This window comes from Morus notabilis, unplaced genomic scaffold, assembly GCF_000414095.1.
Source record: "Morus notabilis unplaced genomic scaffold, ASM41409v2 Scaffold109, whole genome shotgun sequence".
NCBI lineage: Eukaryota > Viridiplantae > Streptophyta > Magnoliopsida > Rosales > Moraceae > Morus > Morus notabilis.
Window position 1 is genome coordinate 484,910 of NW_010363046.1, and position 22,055 is coordinate 506,964.

Here is a 22,055-nt window from a genome sequence, read left to right on the forward strand (position 1 = left end):
TGAAGTATGACCTAGACATCTTTTCATGTCTGCCAATTAAGGGGGAAAAGAAAAACAAGAAAGGAAAAAAAAAAGAAAAAAAAAGAAAGAAACCATTATTGACTTTTTCCATGCGCAATATCCTATGGATGGATGCCAAAGTTTTCGTTCGAAGTCATAACTATTGATGCATTTACAGCTCTATATAGGGACATTAACCAAAAGGAGTTGGAGACAATTAAAAGCAAAGCCTTCCAACATAAATGAGACTCTGAACTCTATGCCCCCAAAAAAAATTCTGTCGTTTTCCTCTACAGCTTTAATGCAAGGCGTTACAAATCCTTTTGTATCCGCAATAGCAGGTAAAAGTGTATTCAATACCACCTCATTTTATTGAAAACGTAACAACACATTTCAATTAGTAAGTAGTAATTATAACAAAACAAAAGAAGGAAAAAAAAAAAAGAACTTTCACGATAGAGTAGGTTATTTAGCTTTATTAATAGGTACTTTTAGAGAAAATTTTAAGTTTAATTCTATTATTTATGTTACTATATTAAATTTTAATGCCACTATAAAAGATAATCTACAGATTATGAAAAAAAAAATTTTAAATTGTGAAAGATAACTTATAGAATACAAAAAATATCTTGCAGATTATTAAAAATAGCATGCAGTTTATAAAAAAATAACCAACAAGTTATTAGTGAAACGTATAAATTTTGCATTTGTATTGCCCACTTCAAATATGATTGTCACCTAGACTTTACCCCAATCCTTAGTCCTTACCATCCCTGGTTGTCTTTAAAATTCCATGAACCATTAGCTCCATATAATCATTACATAAAATGTATGAGTTTCATAATTTGTAAAGTGACTATTAAAGTTAAAATTGAACGGTGTTTTTTGTTGAATATGCAAGTACGGAGATATAGCAAGCAAATTCTCATGTACATAGTAGACTAGAGGGATTTTGTTCTAGGTCCACCAAAGAGAATATTGCAACCCCCACAATTTTCTAGAAAACTCTTTTCTACAATTAATGCTTTAAAACAGCGAGATTCTCATGAAACTGTACTATATTTATGAGAATAAAAAAAAAAAACGAAAGAAAATCTCCCATCAACAATTAATGTTTTAGTTAGAGGTTCAAATTTTCATAAGTCTCGACATATTTGCACTACTATATTATTGAAATATAATTTAACGATGTACAAAAGATGCGCTTCTATAATAAAAGTAAAATTAAATAAGAAAATAAATTAAAGAATAAATAAAAAATAAAAAATAAAAAATTAATACAATTTGTCGAAGTGCTGTATTAATTGACTAAAAAAAGAATGTTCACTAATAAATAATACTATAAATGAGGATTCATATAAAAAGATATTACAAACACGGATAAATGACTCAAAATTAAAATAAAAAGATTTCATAATACAAAAATAAATATAAATAAAGTCTAAAATAATTACCATGTTAACTTTTCCTAAAAGTTATTAATACGATTAATTTTTAACTATTAAATTTAATTAAAATTACATTAAATTAGAAAATATGCTACATAAATAATTTTTAATACTTGAAAATAAAAAATCATTAATAATTTATTTTTTTTAGTCCTCGAATAGAAACTCTCAAGTAAGTAAATATTCCTTTTTTTAATTAAAAAATAAAAAAAAAAGGTTTGACAAGAGGGAATTAGAGAATAGAGAAGAGAGGACAAATTCCAAATTGGGACCCTAGTGCTTTGCTTAGGTGCCAATGATTTCGGCAGCTGACCTTTGAATCGACAAGCAGACTAGAGACCTCTGGGCTCCACTTATCATCTCTTCTACAGCGAGACCTGCCGGATATTCTCCTACACTTTCCCTTTCTCATCACTTGGACACGTGTCACGCATCAGGTGGGTCACACACTTTGACTTGACGACATCAGTCAAATAACCCCTACCCCAACTCCAAAACCATGACTAATTAAATTAACCCCCATAAAAGAAAATTAAAATTTTTTTAAAAAATCCCATCATCCTCGGTAGAATTTCCTTCACTAATATATGTTTCTTTTCTCAAATTTTCATTTCATTTTCTTTTCTATTTTCCTTTCCACATTGTGGTCATGTGGTTTTTAATTCTTGTCTTCTTTCCCCACTAGAGAGAGCTATATATTTGACCTTTACATTCTCACCTTTTTCTCCTCTCCGTTTCATATCATCATTTGATATATGTGTGTGTATTTTTCATCTCTTCTTCCGTCGCCTTTTGTTTACTTTACCTTTTTCCTTTTCCCAAATCTCTCATTCCAAATAAATTCTCACAAATTTTCTTTTCATCTTCTTACAAATTCTCCATCTTTGGCCGTCTTTTTTTTCTCTGCAATAATCATCTTCTATGGCTGTACTTCCTATGAGCTCTTCAAGCTTGGAGTTGACCATTTCCGTACCAGGATTCTCTTCTTCTCCATCCCTTCCATCCTCGGGTAAGCCTATATAATATATATATATATATATATATATGTGTGTGTGTGTGTGTGTGTGTGTGCGCGCGCGCGCGCGCGCGCGTGTGTATAAACAAGCATATATATGTATGTATTTCTCTTTTCTTCTTCCTCCTTTCTCTTTCTGGGGAGATACATACATAGATTGGTGTATAAGTGTGTGTGTGTGTGTATGATCATATAAACTTCTTTTGATTATTTTGTTTTTCTTCTCCTTTTCTCTCATCAAGCTTTAGGTTTATGAATTTATTTGGTAATTTTGATAATGGCCCACGTAAAGAATCTTTGATATATTTTTCCATAAATTTCTCCCCCAAAAAATTTTGATCCCCACATGTTCTTTTCTAGACCTAATTGTCACATAAAAATTTAGTAACCGGTAACGTAATTATAATCCATAATCTTTCTAATTTTGGTTGATTTAAATGTGCATGTATACATATATATAGTAGTGAGAGACTTGGACATAAACCAAGTACCATCAATAGAAGCAGATCATGATCATGATCATCAAGAAGAATGGATGATGATCACAGCAAATATGGATGACGAAGATGAAATGAGTACTACTAATATTGGTTCTGGTCCTCCTCGAAAGAAACTCCGCCTCACAAAAGAGCAGTCTCGTCTTCTTGAAGAAAGCTTCAGACAACACCATACCTTAAACCCTGTAAGCCTGCTAATATTATCTATATACGTATACGTATATATATGTATATAAAATAGTCTAATGAAAAATTAATGCATGTTCTTTTCAATATATTATAGCCTAAATTAAATTTAATTATTTTTATGAGAGAAGGCCTTATAATTTTCCCTCTCTTGTTAATTTTGCAGAAACAGAAAGAGGCTTTGGCGTTGCAATTGAAGCTGAAGCCACGCCAAGTTGAGGTCTGGTTCCAGAACCGTAGGGCCAGGTACCGCAGACAAACCCTGTATGTGTGTGTGTGTATATATATATATATATATATATACACACTCATATATATCAATATATGTGTATAAGTATTGTATATACATAGCTAGGTCATGACAAATGAATTTTCTTTTTGTTTCTACTTTTTGACCATTTTGTTGGTGGTTGGGATTTAAGACATCTTTTTCACAAAGTATACAATCTGAATCTAATTATCGTACTACTTGGATAGAAACCCTTCTAGGCCCTTATCGATGTTACAGTTTCACTCTTTTTTTTTTTTTTAATTGTATATAATATACGTGTCTTTTAGTGGTCAGTATATGTGCTCTCTTAGCTAGGTTATTCCACACAGAAAATACACATCTTTTTATTGCATTTTGTTTTTCTGTAAATGTTTTGACTTTGTACTGCTTCAATTAATGTATGTGTGGTAGTTTTATTATTCTTGAAACATATTTAAAAGCTAGCGAAACTATTCCTATTATTTGCTTTTCAGCGGAGAATTAAATACGTGAAAAGAAAAAAGACACGTTGAATTAAATTTTTCTTGCTTTTGAAATTCACTACTATCTTAGATTATAGAATACTATTTTTTTAATACTATTACGAGGACTTAAATTAGGATTCAATACATATATTAAAAACAACCCACACACCTATTAAACACCAATTGAACCCGAGACTCCGTATGCAGTACGCTTATTTGATTCAGTAACAATTAATTACTAGGAAAAAGAAAGTAAATATAGAAAAGGAATTACTAATTAATTACAATAGTTTTGTTCCATTTAGTCATTCATATACCGTGTTTAAGAACTGCATATTATTAATGGGTATTTGATGCTCCTATAAGTAAATAGTTTCTCTTCCCGGATTGTGATTAATAAAGCTCTAGTCTCTGGAATATTATGTTATTTGCAATTTGACAGTTTGTATAAAAAGCAAGAAATATGATTCTTGTAACTACAGAAAACAGACCTAAATAATGCATATTTATCACAAAATTCGTCAATGCCATAATTAATTATAATTATAATAGTTCTACTCATAAGTGTGTGTCTAAATATATATATATATATATATATATGTGTGTGTGTGTCTATATATATATATATATATATATAGGTGGTCCAGTCAAGACATGCAAATTTATGAACAATAAATGATGCGGTTATCTCATGGTCTTAGCTTTATGAATCACTGTAATGATAGTTGTCCAAAGTATGAAGCATAGAGTTAGAAAAGCATTGATCAGAGTATGATCAGTATTGATTTCTAGGTGTGTTCTTAAGCCTCGTGTGCTTGTCAGTTTCATCATTTTAATGAGTGCCTCTTTGACCCAATTACTCTCTTTTCGTACCCCATGCACGCTCTCTCTGTGTATATGTGTGTCTATATATATAAATATATATACACGAGCTGTTTAATATGTTGATCTATTTATATCTTTATATATGTGTGTACATATATAAATTTTTGCTATTCCTTGAGTATGTATACACAAATCAAAAGTTGGATATTGCACACAAGTTAAGATTAGTAGTTGTGCTTGTAAATGGAATGGACTTGATCACATGGAGATTGTACGTACTAGAGTTTAATTTCAGACTAGCTAGCAAGGAAATCATTCATATATTACGAGAGAAATTTATCTCTCTCTATATATATCCATATTTCTTTCCTTCTTGCGATTTTTTTTTAGACAGATTACTTGAAGCTATGATCTCCATCTATACATCTGCTTGTGCATTAAAGACCACACATTTAATGCAAAATTATTTGTTACATCATATAGATTATGTATAATTTAATTACTTGCTTGCAATTCAATATCCATACGATAAATTAATTTCTTTCCTCATTTATCCTATTTCGTTTTGCATATAATTTATTTCATCTCACCCTGAAAGGAATATTCCAAAGACACCAATGAATCACCAATACATGAGGAAACCTTTCAAATGGATATAATAACATATGTTATGTAAACACACATACATATATACATGCTATGTGTGTGTCTATATATATATATATATATATATATATATCACACATTCACACCGGCCGGCATTTAAAACATCCACGACTTCTTTCTTTATTTTATCAGCTAGGGAACAAAAAGAGACAAATATAGATGCGTTTATATATATATATATGCCCATGATATAATTTATTGACATTAATGAATGTGTTATATTGAATAATCTGGCAGGAGCAAGCTGAAGCAAACAGAAATGGAGTGCGAGTACTTAAAGAGATGGTTTGGATCACTGACTGAACAGAACAGGAGACTTCAAAGAGAAGTGGAGGAGCTGAGGGCCATGAAAGTGGGGCCCCCTACCGTGATCTCCCCACACAGCTACGAGCCCCTCCCGGCCTCCACTCTCACCATGTGTCCACGCTGCGAGCGCGTCACCACCACCACCACCACAACCACATCCGCCGCCACCAACAGCCACCACGACAAGGTGGGCCCCACCAAAGCCGTTGCTGCCTCCACTGCCGCGGCATTGTCGCCTAAAGTGGCGACGCCCGCCCTGTGATCCCGCCACTATCCTGATGCATATGTTGTCTTGTAGTGGCCCACTTTGTGGAGTTAAACAAAAGAAGTGATATCAAGTGCAAGGCAAAAAAAAAAAAAAAAAAAAAAAAAAAAAGGGGTCAATTAGAGAATGTTCATAGATAAAAGTAGTCTAATTATACAACGTGTTGCGGGCGGGGGGGAGGGGGACAATACGTTGTATAAAAAATCTACATAGATATTCTAATGTTTGGCATGTTTGCCTTGGAAACCATTGAAAAAGGAGATGATTAGCTTAATTAGCTAGCTAGCCGGATAATTTTGACTTTGTGTTGCAAATTACAAGAATGTCCACTACTCAATGACACATAGGACTAATTGTACAAAATTCCAATCATTAAGGTCAAAAGTCTTGTCATTTGTGTGAAAATTGAAGGGAAATTATGAGGACTTTGTGACCGTCGTAATTGATTGAATTAGTGGATATAAATAAATAATAATAATCTCATCTTTTTAGGTGGTAAATGGTGCAGGACGGGTGTTCATCAGTTTTTGGTGTTCATCAGTTTTTAACCGATAATTTTGATCGGTTTTAAAATTGAATCGATAATGTTAGTTTTTAAAAATTTAAAACCGAAACTGAACTGAAGAATAATGTCTGCAATCGGTTAACTGATCAATTTTTATCAGTTTTTATCGGTCGGTTTTCGGTTGGTTTCTTACTTAAAAAAATTTTTGTGAACAATTTTCTTCTTAAATTTTAACCATTTAAATATTTAATATTTAAATAGTTAAAATTAAAAAGAAAAAATGGCTTCAAAGACAAAAAAATAAAACCTAAAAGAATGTATCCTTAAGAATTAATGCTTTACATCTTATCTCAATTAGAAAACTTATTTATATTGAAGTCCGTCATATTATTAAAGATGGACGTTCAAAAGAAGTTAGACCTCTCTAACTTGTAAGTTGTGATGAAAAAATGAAATATATAGCCTTTATATAGAATAGTTGAGGGAAGACATTCTCATATCTTTTTAATATGGGACTTTCAAAAGTCTGATGTGCTTAAATTTTCAAAAACATCAGACTTTTAATAGTCTCAGATTGAAAAGAGATGAGAATATCCTCCCTCAACTATTTTATATAAAAGGCTATGTATTTCATTTCTCCATCACAACTTACAAGTTTGAGAGATCTAACTTCTTTTAAACGTCCATCTTCAATAATATGATGGACTTATATTCACCATCTACAAGATTGGAGGTTCGAATATATGGATAATAACTTTTTTTATAAATTGGTCGGTCGGTTCAGTTTAGCTGATCACTTCGGCTGACGGTTAACCGACCGAATTAGTTGATTTGCTGACGTGGAACTGAATTTTTAGTTTTTTCAGTCGGTTTGACGGTTCGGTATCGGTCGGTTTCAATTTTTCAGTTTTTTTGAACACTCCTAGTGCATGCTATTGTGTATATATTATATTATATGCGCAATTTCGTAAGCATGATAGCATATATACAGCTCAATTAAATACTGGAAAATGTGTTGTACAACTTTTTTTTTTCTTACCTCATTTGAAATGGACTTAGAGAAAAGCGATGGCTGTGTTTGAAGTTGTTTTCGTTTTTATTTTTCACGTTTTTTAAGAACGAAAAAATGAAAATGGAAGAGAAATGACATTTGACACAATTAAAGGTAAAAAACGGAAATGAAAATGATTTTTTAATTTAGTGTAAAATGGAAGAAAAATGAAAAATGACTTTTAGTCATTTTTTATTTTTTGTTTTCGTTTTCTCCTCTCTCGAGTAGAGAGAGAGAGTGAGACATTAGTGATTTTTTTTATACTGAAAACAACCTCTTAAAAAAACTACCAAACACATTTTTAAAAATGATTTCTGTGTGAAATTGAACACGTTTTCATTTCTATTTTCATACAAAAACAAAATTATTTTAAAACGAGTTCTAAACGCACTAAATGTTTTTGCATAGCTAGCTGGGCAAATTAATTCAATTCTTCTCCAATAACTTATCGCGATTAATATAGCTTTGTAGCTACACGTAAATTTGGTTTCAAAGTTGGAGCAAAAAAAAAAAAAATCAAAGTTGAGAATATATACAGCCCACTTGTCCTCTGGAACTTGGAAGCCCATTAAGTTGAATCGTTGAAGGAAATTTTCACAAATACTCTTTAAAACTGTATAAAATTGTATAGGTTTTAATTTTTACATCTTATTATTATTATTGATTAATATTCTTTTTAGTTAATTTTTACATCTTATACAGCCCACTTGTCCTCTGGGTTTGAATTTTTACCTCTTACTCTTAATTAATACTATTTTGACTAATATAATTATTTGTGAAAAAGATATTAATTAAGAGTAACAGATAAAAATCCAGACTCAGGAATCTTAATAGCTTTTAGAGTTATTAGCATGGTTAGTATTTGTATTACGAGTGTTGTGACACCTTCGTCTCTGATTTGTATTAAAGATGATTCCATGCACTTATATGTTTTAGTAGTTTTTATATCTAACATTAAAATTAACATATAATTTCTGCAATTTAACAAAGACATTACGTGGTAACTTGGAATTTTGTAAAAATATACCGCACCTGATATTTCAACTTATCACTTGAGTACTGTCGTTTTACTCCCTACGACATAATTCTCTACGAAAAGATCTACCATGTTCTCAAAATTTCTCGAGCAACTCTGGTTTTAAAAAATCTGTTCACAAACGAGTTCTTGAGTTTGGGCTTCTAGTTGAAACGAACTGGCATAAGGAAATGGGCCAAAACATATTTAATGGACCAAGAAAAGCGAAAGGGGGCGACGGGAAGGATCTTTTTTGTTGAATTTTTTTTTTTTTTTCCCTTCAAATAAATAAAAAGCAAAAGTGGATCTATTTTTAGTCGCATAAGTGAATAATGCCTTTCTATCTTGTGATTTTGAAATGGTAATTACTGAATTCACATGTAGTTTTCTTTCTTTCTTTTTTTTTTCCCCCTTAAGTTTTGGTACATTAATTTCTTATGTCTTAGCAAGTTATACACACAAAGAGCAAAGTTAAGTTAAAAAAAAAATATATATATATATATATATATATATATCTATATATATATATATAGTAACAATATCACCCTATAAAAAGAAGGGAAAAAAAAGTGACAATATCACAAGTGTAGAATGGTAATGATTTATGCCGGGTCTTAACGCCCAACAATGGCCAAACACATGTGCCCATATAAGAGAAGAGCGTCCCAGCTTTGTTTTTTCTTGGTGGAAAGATTGCAGTTTTGGGGCCCTTGAATTTCATTCATTGATCAACTCTATAAGCTTACGAGTAGTAAACTGAATTTGGCAAAATGTATTTTATTAAACGAAACGAATTAAGAGTTTATTATTAATTTTTCAATCAAATTAGGAGAAAAGGAAAATTCTAGTCCAAACAAGGGGAAAAAAGCAAAGTACGAAATTAGGAGAATAAAGAGAATAAGTTAGTTCTAATTTTAGTGATTAGATGACTTAACCAACTAAAATTGATGGAACAATAAAAAAAAACAAAAAACTAAAATTGATGAAGATTTTGAAAGAAGAGTACTTTAGAGGGGAAATTAATATGAACTACCTTCCAACCGAACACACAGAATAAGTAGGCCTTAGGGCACTGAAAACCACATCACATGGGCCTCACTTCGGCATGAGCTTTATTCTATAATTGGTGGTTATGGACACATTTGTGATAGCACAATTTGTCAGAAAAATTTTGTCAAAAAGTTTCCTTTCCAACCTAAAATGTGTGAAAACACACACTCAGCATGTCTCCGAGGCCCATTAAATATGTTCCCCTTTTTCCCTTCTTTCTTCTCTCATTCTTTCCTTCTTTCCGTCTCCTTTCCCCTCATTCATTCATTCAACTAGTAATTCCAAAGGGATGAGATTGTTCTTAGCTGTACTTTGGAAATTGCTCTTTCTTTTGGAGAAATTTTGAGCAGTGAGGGAAGAAAGATGACAAACAACAAGATGTTTGTGCATTTGGTAATAATGAATTATTATGAGTGGCACATCTCAAAAGGAATGTTCTTTCACATGGTTTGGATTTTGGAAGTAATTAAGATATTTCAATAATACTAGAAAGAGAATTCATCTGTTTTTCTGTTTTCATAAGTGAGAAAATTAGACAATATTTCCTCCTCTTTTCCTTCCAAAATGAGAAGAATGAAAAAACGTATAGGACTTGTAAATCATTCCAAATAATGTCTCTAAAGAAATGTTGTGATATGCATTATTTACAACGTATTTTTCTAACCACATATCTTGTTGGATGTGAAAATTAATACATAACTTTAAATTCATATGCACTACGTACTTCAATGACATTATATCTACTTCCTTTATATTTATTATAATGAAGTTATAGCTAGGTGTTCTCAAAGAATCTAGTTGGTTAAGAAGGATTACCAATATTAAGACAACCCCACAAACACATAATCTGATTCCTATAAGTTCTATTGGTATTAATACATTTATAATTGTGTTTAAAATCTTTAATTTCTTTTTGTTGCGATAACCTTATCTTCATAATGTTCGCTACCCAAGATTGAGTCAACTCTTCCCTTCACGTGTTGAACAAAGAGATCGGTAGTTTAACCGTCCACATAACGATGCATGTGAACTACTACTTGTTAGGCCTAAAACGCATTAAGATTGTTAAACCATTAATCAACACATTACAAAATTCCATTCAATTGTGGGCTAGCGAACTGCAATATATATGACACTTATATAGCCTTTCTTTTTATTCTTATATTTTTGGGGATTCTTGTAGTTATTTAATTTCAGATGATACAAACTGGGTAACTTTAATGTTTTTGCAAACTATAAGAAAAGCACACCTCATCACATACTCATTTCCACAATCCACTATGATTTAGCTTAATTGCCATCATAATGTCCTTGCCCTTTTGAAAGATTGATAAGTTTGCTCACCACGTGATCGATCATTTTCTCAGTGAGATGAGCAGTATTATATATTCTTGTCCAACCTTAATTATATATAGACTTTTAAAGATACCTGGTCTTGTTTAAAGGCAAAAAAGGTTTAACTCAACACCCTTTTAGGGCTTTTTTTTATTTTAAATAAAATAAAATAAACTAAAATGAAGAAATTGAGTTTTGAGGTTAAAGATCATTCATCATAGGCATGCCGATCAATTATGCATTAATTTGGGTTCACAAGCCCTACCACAACGTTGTACTGTTAGCCTCAACAACCACCTCCTTAATTCATGAATTACATAAGAAGTCCTAGATTTCTGATTAATTAAGTTTGTGAAAGTCCTTTTTTAGTAGTAGAACATCTTTAATTGAGGCCGCTCATCACCTTATCCGTCCCAGAAGGAGAAACTGAGAAAAGAGCTTTAAAAGTATTAATTGAAAGTTAGAAAGTGTATACCAAGAAAAAAGTTGTGAGTGATTCTAAAAGATGATCGTATGCATAATATTTGTACCAATTACAACAATATTGCTCTTACATCTTCTATTTAGCACTAAACAAAAGAAAAAAAAAAGAAAAAAAAACTTGCAATTTTATCTGTTTTTCTAAGCTAATTACTAAGAGCATTGGAGGACATCTATATATATATATATATTTATGTGTGTGTATATATATATATTTAAGGTTGGTATAGTGATTTAATTTGGAAATATACAGAGATTCAAAGGCCGACAGGCTCACCAATTTTGACTCACTTATGCCTCCCGAACTCTTCTTACAATGTGTCCTAACTGCACAAAAAGAGAGCCACTTCGAACCACTCAACTTGGACCATACTATACAGTATATAGTAGTACTATTTACCCCTTTTGATCCCCTTTCGGTTCTCATCACATGATTCTTTTTAACTCCTTATGGTACTACAATAGTAGAAAGTACCAATTATCGATTGTCACTTTTACTAGTTTATTATTTATTATACAAGTCCGAGAGAGAGAGAGAGAGAGAGAGAGAGAGAGAGAAGGAAGTTCGACTTATATTCTTCCTATGTGGGCACGCTCACAGCTTGAATTGACAACATTGACATTATTCATGGCATTTTACATATTTATCTTCTTTAAGAGGGTGTAGGGTAATCGTACTGATATGTTGCTAAAATCTTCCTAGCCATCATGTGATTAAGTACTGAAAAGTGGCAAATTGATTCTATTAGGATATTATATGGATTCAGAATAGACTAGGCCTATCAAGATTATCATCACCATCAGCATTAGATATACTTTCTTTAATTTTGCTAAAATCATCAACATTATGGACATATTTGGTAGCTTATATTATATTGTATTATATAAGGTGTATTGTATTATATTGTGTTGTGTTGTATTATCATAATACAATATAGTGTTGGATGTCATGACGTATTGTATTAGAGGTCAAAATATAATTTTTGAAAAATTTTGGGGTTAAAATGTAATTTTCAAAAGTTTTAGGTCAAAATGAAATTTTAAAAAAAATTAAGGTCAAAATGTAATTTTTAAAAAATATATATTTGCATTGTGTCCATTCAATTTTTCAACAATTATAGGCTCCAACATGACCTTATGTCAGCCCAATCCCGATCTCTATTTGTGCCAAACCCCGACATGAATCATTAATTCACTATAAAATAATACAATACAATACACAAAAAATAAGCCGTATTCCATAATACGACATAGACCGTATTAATTTACTATCTGTATTAGTTTATACAATACGATGATCACACTAAACATAACATTATTATCTTATTATACAATAAGGTACTCTTATATAGTTAAATAAACATATTCATATATTTATGTGTGTGTTTATGTATGTATGTGTCTATATATGACAAAAAGTACTATGGTTGATTTAACTTGAACGATATATAAAAAGGCCGTTCGATGAATGGTTTCCAGTTGAACTTTTTTTTCAAGAAAAGCAATGGAGAAAAGGAAGTTGTACGTAATTCAATCAATCACACTACAAGAAAAAGGGCTATTAACAATGATAAAAAGTCATTGCAAAAAATAAAAAGTCATCGCAAATAAATTTTTAGCGACCACTTGTCGTCGTAATTGATTCGTCGCAAAAATAAGTTTTGCAACGACAAGCAGTCGTTACAATTATTTTTACGATGACAATCGTCGCAAATGAGTCGTTGTAATTATTTCGTCAGTTACATCATTAAGATGACATGGCATTAAGTATTTACGACGACATTTTATGAATTAAGTCGCCGCAAAAGATGCAGAATTAGCTGACGTGGCTTACATTTTTTGTGAACAAATTTATCGTTGCAAATAATATGTTAATTTTTTTCTCATTTTAATAATTAATGTTGTATATTACTATATATTTAAACCCAATATTAAATATAATTAATAAATAATAAAAATTATAAATAAAAATTATTATTGTAAAAAGTAATGAATAAAATAAAATAAAAATGTAATTATAGTAGAAATGTATATGGAAATAAAAATGGTTACATTAATAAAAATCTAATCTCCTAAATTAGCAGCATCACTAGAATCATCGTTGTTATCATCAGAAGGATTCGGAGAGTAACCGCTAGGAAAGTCATGTTGGGGTGCATTTGAGTGATGAAGTCCTGCATCATTCTGACGCTCTCGTACAACTTGAGGTTTTGCTGGTAACTTTGTTGCAAGTATTCTTCTACGTGTGGGTCCGAACGTATCATAGAAGATCTTGCCGAGCGTGAGCTAGATGACGACGCATCCCCTCGATAAATTTTTTGTAAGAGTGTGCGACCTACTCCAATCTTCTGTCCTCTGCGGGTGTCCAGAAACTGCTCCATAATATCCTCCTCGTTAACTGCTCATACGGCGGATGATCCGTAAGTACCAGACTACGTCTGGATCTGTGTTTTTCTTTCTCCCTCCATCTGATGCTACAAATATTATAAGAAATGTAATTAAATACATAATGTAATTTAAATAAAAAAATATAATTAAACATTACGAGTATACTTACAAAAGTCTGCTCAGCTTGGGGATTCCCAAGTATCCCCACGACGATGCATGTCCCCCCAGTTATCGATGACGGACATCGGCTGTTGAGTCCATGTGGTAGACTGTATAGTAGGTTAAATGTATATGAATATAGTGTAATCAATTACCAAATTAACATTTATATTGAATAAATTATTAACAAATACTTACTTTCTTCTCGCGATGTTGGGAGGACGACTGCCAACCATAAAAACTGGACCACTTTTCGTTGCTACGATTAAGTTTATTGATTCCTGACTTTTTCTATTTATGATTACATTCAACGTTAGTAAAATTAACCTTTATTATATATAATAAAACAACATATAAAAGAGATCTACTTACCCGAAACTTATCGGTCATGAATCTATCGCAGCAACGACCCCAGTGATCTGGATTCCTGAGATTTTTAAGAGGGTGGGCCCTAATTGCACTCTCATTTTCTGAACCACCAAGATTTTTAAAATAATCATGGAGGTCGCTTTCAACCACGGACCTAATTATACCATCGTCATGGTCAGAATCGAGGTTGAACCATTCCTGTAATACAATATAAACATGTTAAATGATTTTATTATATTGAAATTTAGATTAAATTAAAAAATAATGAAGTTGAATAATTTATACCAGTAGGCGCTGTTGAATCTCTCTCTTATGTTGAATGTCCACGTCCTTCGAAGCATCGTGAAAAGGCTCACAAACATCCCTAACATGGATTGCAACGACACTATCAAACCAGGTGTCGTAGTTTCCAATTGCCTTCCAAGTACCTCCACGTTCATCAAACATGGGTGTGATCTTTCCTTCTTTTGCCACTCTGGCTGCGATTTCGTGACCCTTAGCCTTCCCTCGACCTCCACGACGTCGTCGAGGTGCGGTATCAAGTGCTGTAGACTGAAATATATTTAGTGATCATATAATACTGATGTAATTAATTTAACAAATTTATAATTATATTCTAACATACCAGACTCACAGTGTGATCACAACCTATAAGGATCTGGTGGAGGCAGTGCTCCCCCTGAAAAGCCATCACATGTAGCGACTGGGCAAGACATGATTGCCTGTTATGAAGTTTTATCAAATTTTATGAAAATTAACACAAATTATTTTGTAATTGTCTTTAACATTCTATAAACTATTTTATAATATTTATTTTTAATTTTTTTAATTAGTAATATAATACTAATTAAATTTTTCATCTAAATTTTTTAATCATCATATATATAATTTATTATTTTTAACTTCTTAATATTTCCATCAAACTTTTTTAATTATCATATATATAATTCATTAGTTTTAACTTCTTAATATTTCCATAGGTCACCTATTTTTTAATCATCATCACATAATCATTATCAAACAAATTTCATACAAAGTTCAATCTAATTACCACAAATTTCAATTTCAATTCTAATTTACAATTCACAATTCTAAATCCAAAACCACAAACTAAATTCAATAGATGAAACAAAACCACAAACCACAACCAAAATACCAAAATCAATTTATAAAATATAAAATATTAACTCACAAATTCTAAACCCACAAACACCGGGGGTTGGAAAACGGTATGGCAGCAAGGCTAGGAGGGCGACGGCAGCCAGTAAACGACGACGACGGCTGAAAAAATGGGCGGCGACGACGAGGTGAAAACTCCATTGTTTTTGAATTTTTTCGGAATATTTTTCTCCGCAAATGAAGAATTTGAAGACAAAATGATATGTTTGCGCTTTTTTTAGAGTTTTTGGATGGTTTTTAGAGGTTTTGGATGGAGAAGGAGAGAGAAACTGAGAGGGTCACCGAAAAAAATGGAGAAAAGAGTTATGCGATCACGTTTATACAAGTGGCTTTTTACGACGACATAATGTTGTCACAAAAATATTAATTGTCGTCACAATTAATATAACAATGACGTCGTTCTTATTCACCTCATTAATATTTTAGAGAATATTCTTGAAGAATATACCCGTGCTCATTTTTTGCGACGACTTTGTTAAAATGTCGTCGCAAATAATTTTAAAGAAACTGCCAAAGTTTCCGCCCTTTTTTTGGGGAAATTTGAATTCCAAGTTATTTGTGATGACATCATTAAATAAGTCGTCGCAAAAAATAGTTGTTCTTGATAGAATTTTCTGGAACCCTTTTTTGTGACGACACGTGTCGTCGCAAAAAAGTCATCCTGAATTTTCTAGAACCATTTTTTGCGACAACTTTTCAATATGTCGTCGCAAAAAATAAAGAAATATCTTGAACCTATTTGCGGAAAACCGCCAAATTTTTCGCCTCTTTTTAGCCACGTGACCGCCAGCTGTAACTATCACTATTTGCGACGACATTTCGTCACAAATAATGGACAAATTGGCGCCAAAATTGTTAGCGCCAGATTGGATTTGGCGCCAACAGATATTAGCGACGACCCGTCGTCGCGAATAATTTGTCAACTTTTAGCGATGATATGTCGTCACAAATAGTGAAATTTTGTGCAACGACACGTCGTCGCAAATGGTGAATGCGATGACAAGTCGTTCAAAAATTTTGTTTTCCTTTTCGTGACGACATATCGTCGCTAATACTATAGTTTTAGTAACGATAAATGCTGTCGCTAATGACCCTTTTAGTGTTAAGTAATGGATAAATGAGTTCGATGATCCTTTCCATTAATAAACAATTGACAATCCGACATGGAAATTCATAATAAGTTTGGCGAACAAATTATGCGAACCGGGAACTGATCAAAGACTATATCAGTTTTCAAGCTTAAGTAAGCCTTTCCAAATAATGAGATATATATTTGCTAGCTTCTAATCAGGCTAATTAGTTTTCGAATGATCTTTATCTTGCTTTGGAAAATCTTTTTATTAAATTAGATTTTTCTTTTTTGGATAAATGAAAAAAGCTAAAATTAATCAAGAAGATCCATTTTACGTGTTGAGTCTGTTGATCATCATGAATTTCATATTCTCTAATCTATCCGTACATTATTATTAGTGCAAACATAAACCGAAAAAGATATATTTATAATATGTGCATGTATACCATATGCACGTACAATTAACCAAAAATTACCCATATTTGCTCATATATTGTTTTGCAGATGACATAAGAAGGATAATCCAATTAGTTAGGCTAAAACCTCTAAACTCCGTTTGATTCGCCGGTTTAAATTGAGGCAATTTGAACTCTTATTTGTAATGTACTCCAGTCCTACTTGGACAGATCATCATATGAGTTTTTAATTTGAGCATTTGTATATATAAAAGTGATCATGGAAATGGGAATTTGCTAGTTAGAACTTAAAAAGACTCAAGGGCAATCCAAAAGAAAAGATGTGCTAGTTCAATATGAGCTAGAAAGTATAAGGGATAGAATTGAGAGAAAACAAAGGCCAAAGGGATAGGGTTGGTCCTCCAAGTGAAGAAAAGGTTACAGAAATGCACGTGTTTGGTAACCCCACAGTGCTTGCATGGGCATATGCGTTGCCATGAATCATTGGACTTGGGGTCCTCTTATACCTCATTCATTTTACCGATTCGAGTTTTCAGTTTTAAGTTTCTACAGTAAAAAGCTCTAAAAAAATATTACATCAACTTTTTCTGCTACAGTGAAAAGCTCTCAGAAAATGTTACATCTCAGTTCGAATTAAAAACTCGAATCCGCAAAGTGAACGAGAGTATTCTCATCAGTTTCACTAAAGGATTCTTCTTTTAAACAGCTGTCCTTTCAATTCCAAAGCTATGTTTGTGATCAAAGTCAAGAATTTTGAGTGTTCAACCCTACTCATGTGCGGTGAACCAAGCCTATAAAAGTTCTAGTCTTCATAACTTGAACTTATGACCCGTTTTGTTGATTGGTTAATTCGAACAGAAAATCTAAACTAAAATTCAACTTTTAGTTTCTGTTTATTTTATAGATTTAAATAGTTAAAAACAAATTCTTATGAAATAAATTGTAGCAAAAAGATTTGAAAATTTAAATTTACTCTTTTAGTTCAGGAGTTAATTAAAATGCACTCTTTTAAAAATTCAAATGGCATGTATCATTTTCGTTCTTTTTTGTTTTTTTTTTTTTTAAGAATATGGCATGTTAAATTAGAGTACATAGTTTTCGAGTGCATTAATAGAATTAATCCTTTGCATATATATTATAACTAAAAAGATATATATATATATATTTATATATAATTTACGAAATTTAATGAACACTTGACCATTCAAAAATTGCGTGTTACTATTGACGTTCTTTAGCAGAATTTTAATTTCTTTTTTTGTTTTTGTTTTTAGTTATTGAAGAGGTAATTTCATGGTGGGCGTGCTCGAGTTCAAAAAATAAAAGCTGCCACTTTTTTATGATGTGATATATCGAATTGTCAATTATGCAGGGTCCAAAGAGACTGGATTTTTTTTTTTAGGTATGTGAATGTGACTGATGTTTATTACTCACGAACTTCCACTTTCTATTACATTCCTTTTGAGATGGATAACCCAAATCATTAGTTCAAGAGGATCTCCTTTTTGCTCTTTGCCGTTGGCTTTTTATGTTAGTTAATTGTGATTAATTACTCAATAATCCCATTTCATATTTCCCAGTCCTTAGCTTGCGTCACATGTTTAATCGCTGTTACAAGTATTGTTCATTAAATAGGGGCGAAAAAAGCAAAGGGTTCTAAACAATTTAACAAGCATTTAGCAATAAATTATTCATGCATACAATGATCTATCATATGAGAATTTTCCCCTATATAATACGTGTCTGATGCAATCAAAGAAAGGTCACTGTTAAGCCCAATGATCACTTATCTATAATATCAACTTCCTTAATTAATCTTGTAATTGATTTGACTAATTGACCGATGGTGCGATAGAAAAAGGTAAAATATGATTGATCCGAGCCTCTGATCAGGTGTGTGTGTCTATATATACATATATACATGTAAATATATACATATATATGTGTGTGTAACAGGTAACTTATACGCAAACTACTTGACTCATGGTTTTCTGTTCAGTTGAATGAGACGTTTAGTTTATGAATTAGAATCATATGATTAGAATCATTTTTAATTTACGTGTATTTTTTGTGAGAAAAAATATTATAGTGAACCATGAACTATGATTTAAATCATGGTTTAAATCCTCCAACTAAACATCCCCTAACACTTGAATAAAATGATTCTACAATATGTACTGATTATACTGACTGAACAAGGATCTTTTTTTAATTAAAAAAAAAGTTAATTTATTAAGAGGAAAAAAGAGGTGCGTAAACAAATCTGGGTGCACTTGTGAGACTGTCTTTTGAATCTTTTCCAACCTAAACTACTCGATTATGCAACTTTATTTTGCGACCTCAGTTTTGACTCATTTAATTTTTTATAACGTGTCACTATCTAGGGACGGAAAAGTCCTTATTCTTTAGGTACTGTCCCATGATTATATATATGTATATACTATGTATGTGTAGTAAAAAAAAAAAGGAATGAAATGAGGAAAAAAAATCTATGAAGGAAAAAACTAGGTATATACGTACTATTTAAAAGAGGAAAAGTACATATAAGAGCTAGTAGGGTTTGGAAAAATGGTGGGGTTAGGAATAGTGAAAGGACAGTGGTGGTGAAGAAGAAAGGAGGAGGATTTTGTGTTTACCACAAATAAAGAGGAGATACATTAGGGATATGACAAGAAAACTGTCACATCTATAAGAAAATTTGATGAATAATTAGGTGACTTTGGTTAGTAATTAGATTCTTTTAGTTTTTTTTTTCTTTGTCTTGAACAAGAATATTTTTTTAATTTTGAAAGTAAACAAGAATATTAGTTAGCTTATTTCTTGGAGGTTGATATGAATAAATTAGGTGGCTCTAATTAGTATAAAGCTCTTTTTTTTTTTTTAAGGAGATATGAGTTTCTTTCCTTTTATAAAAAAAAAAGAATATTAGTTAGCTTATTTCAATTATGAGATGATTGTGATGTATCTTGTTTTATCTATTCGCAATTTATAGGATATCCGATATTGTATCAATAGGATGTTAAATTGTTATTATGGCTTTGAGTAAAAACATTAATACGTGTCTATTTAACTAATTATCTTGGAGAATTTTTTATTGAAAAACAAATGCATAATAATCTCAAAGAGAAAAAGGAAACAAAAAAAAGGAGATAATAGCCTAAAATAACACCGAAGGAATAGCCTAAAATCATATTCCTCTCACGCCTTTCCTTCTTTCTGTCTTTTAAAGTTCGTTGGAGAGCAGTTGTTAGTCGGAGTTCCAGCACTGTCTATGAACAAGTCGCAGGGCTCCCGCCTTGAGTTTTGGTTCTCTGACTTGTCTCATTGTGGACTTCTTGATGGTGGTGGTGGTAAGATGCGAGGTGTTTCTATTTGGGTGGATCGAAAACTGAAGGAAGCTTGGAAGCCTCGCGATTGGGTTGTGCTTACCGGCTCGTTCGCAGGTGGGTGGGTGAGAGCTCATAGAGTTTTCTTCCGCATGGTGGTGGTCTTCTTTTGGCTGTGGCAGCACCTCCTTCCGGCGACGATGGCAATGGCACATGCTACTCATGTGCTCCTGCTTGGCGGTGTCGTTTCGACTCCTTACGGGTCTCTCGAAGCTAACAGCCTTTTTTTTAGGGTTCCTTCACTTGCTGCCCTTTGCTTAAGGTGTTCGGCGTACATCGGTGTCCGAAGTTTTTTCCTTTTGTTTTATAGATCTAGTATGTGTATAATAACGGTGTTGTTATCACTGATAAATTTTATGTTTCTTCCAATAATAGATGTGGTCAGTGGTTTTCCCAACTTCTGGGTTTGTTATTTTGTCCCACCTGTTTGAGTTGTTTACTGATTATGGGGTGATGATGTCTGACTAGATGTGTATCTACGTTGTGTTGTTTATGCCTCTATTATTTGAGGTTAGGTCTTGGTCGATTGGTTTAATCCATTAACTGTAGTGTTTCTTTCAAACGAGTTTTTTTATGCTCGATTTTTTTTTTTTACAGTACAGGTTTTTTCTCATTGAGTATTGATGTTTGTATTCGTCTCTTGTGCTCCATCCGTCTTTATTAGTAAATTCAGTGAATGGTCAAGGTCGAATTCCCTTATAATGAGTGGTCACTTTTATTTATAACTGTTTTTATAATTTATTTATGAATTTATCCTTTTCTGGTAATTATGTTAGACTTAGCAATATTATCTTTCTGTAACTAATTAGAAGGATATTATAGCTAGCTTGGTATCTTAACATCTTATCGTGCAAATTGACCTACAAACGTCTTACATTCATATTACTAGCTAATTCGATAAGAATTTTTCACTTTAAAAAAGTAATTTGATAAGATAATTCTGTGATATCATGTCATATACCATTCTAGAACAATGGGAACCCTTTTTTACTCTCTCTTTCTCTCTGTGGCTATAATCATCTTTAGTTTTACTTCACAGCCACATTTTTTGTTGGTCACTGACTCACTTATAACATTTCAAAAGAATAAAGTAGTTTTTCACTCAATAACGCTTTTATTTCTACACGAGTTGTTTTCCACATTGCGTATAGCTTTTTGGATCAACCTCATCTCCGGAAGATATCCTATTTATAATTACAATATCTGCAAAATGAGAAGAAGAAAAGTCTGGCAAGTCTGGCCCAACAAAGCAAAAGCTGAAACGAAGAGTTCACCTATAAATTTGAGAGGAATAAAAGGGGGACTGATAATTAATGAAAATCACAATCAACTTTGAAAATAGTGAAGAGCCTCAACTTTCAGCCAAAAAAAAAAAAGAGAGAATAGAGAGAGAGAGATTTTAGGCTTACGTACAAAATTTATTACAAGCAATTTCAGTCAACATTAACTTAATTTGGTAGTGCCGTAAATTTTAAAAAAATTACTTTTAATTGTGCTGAAAAAAAAATATATATATTATAAAAAGTAGTTAAGTGTTTAGTAAATTAATAGCTGTGTACGTTTCAAAATCAGTATAATAGTGTTTGATAAATTATGAAGTTAAATTGTTGTGAATAATTAAAAATTATAATTATATTATATTATATAATAATATAATATATATAATTACAATTTAATATATATTATTATATTATTATATAATAAAAA

At 31.7% G+C, this 22,055-nt stretch overlaps 1 protein-coding gene across 1 annotated transcript; it reads left to right on the forward strand.

Moving 5' to 3' along the window:
- The first annotated feature begins 2,369 nt into the window (after positions 1-2,369).
- LOC21400359 (homeobox-leucine zipper protein HOX3) lies at positions 2,370-5,942 on the forward strand. The gene is made up of 4 exons (XM_024169107.1): positions 2,370-2,457; positions 2,925-3,145; positions 3,313-3,392; positions 5,610-5,942. Exons 1-4 carry the CDS (start codon positions 2,370-2,372, stop codon positions 5,938-5,940), a joined length of 720 nt encoding a protein of 239 aa, XP_024024875.1. The 3' UTR covers positions 5,941-5,942.
- The last annotated feature ends 16,113 nt before the right edge of the window (positions 5,943-22,055 follow it).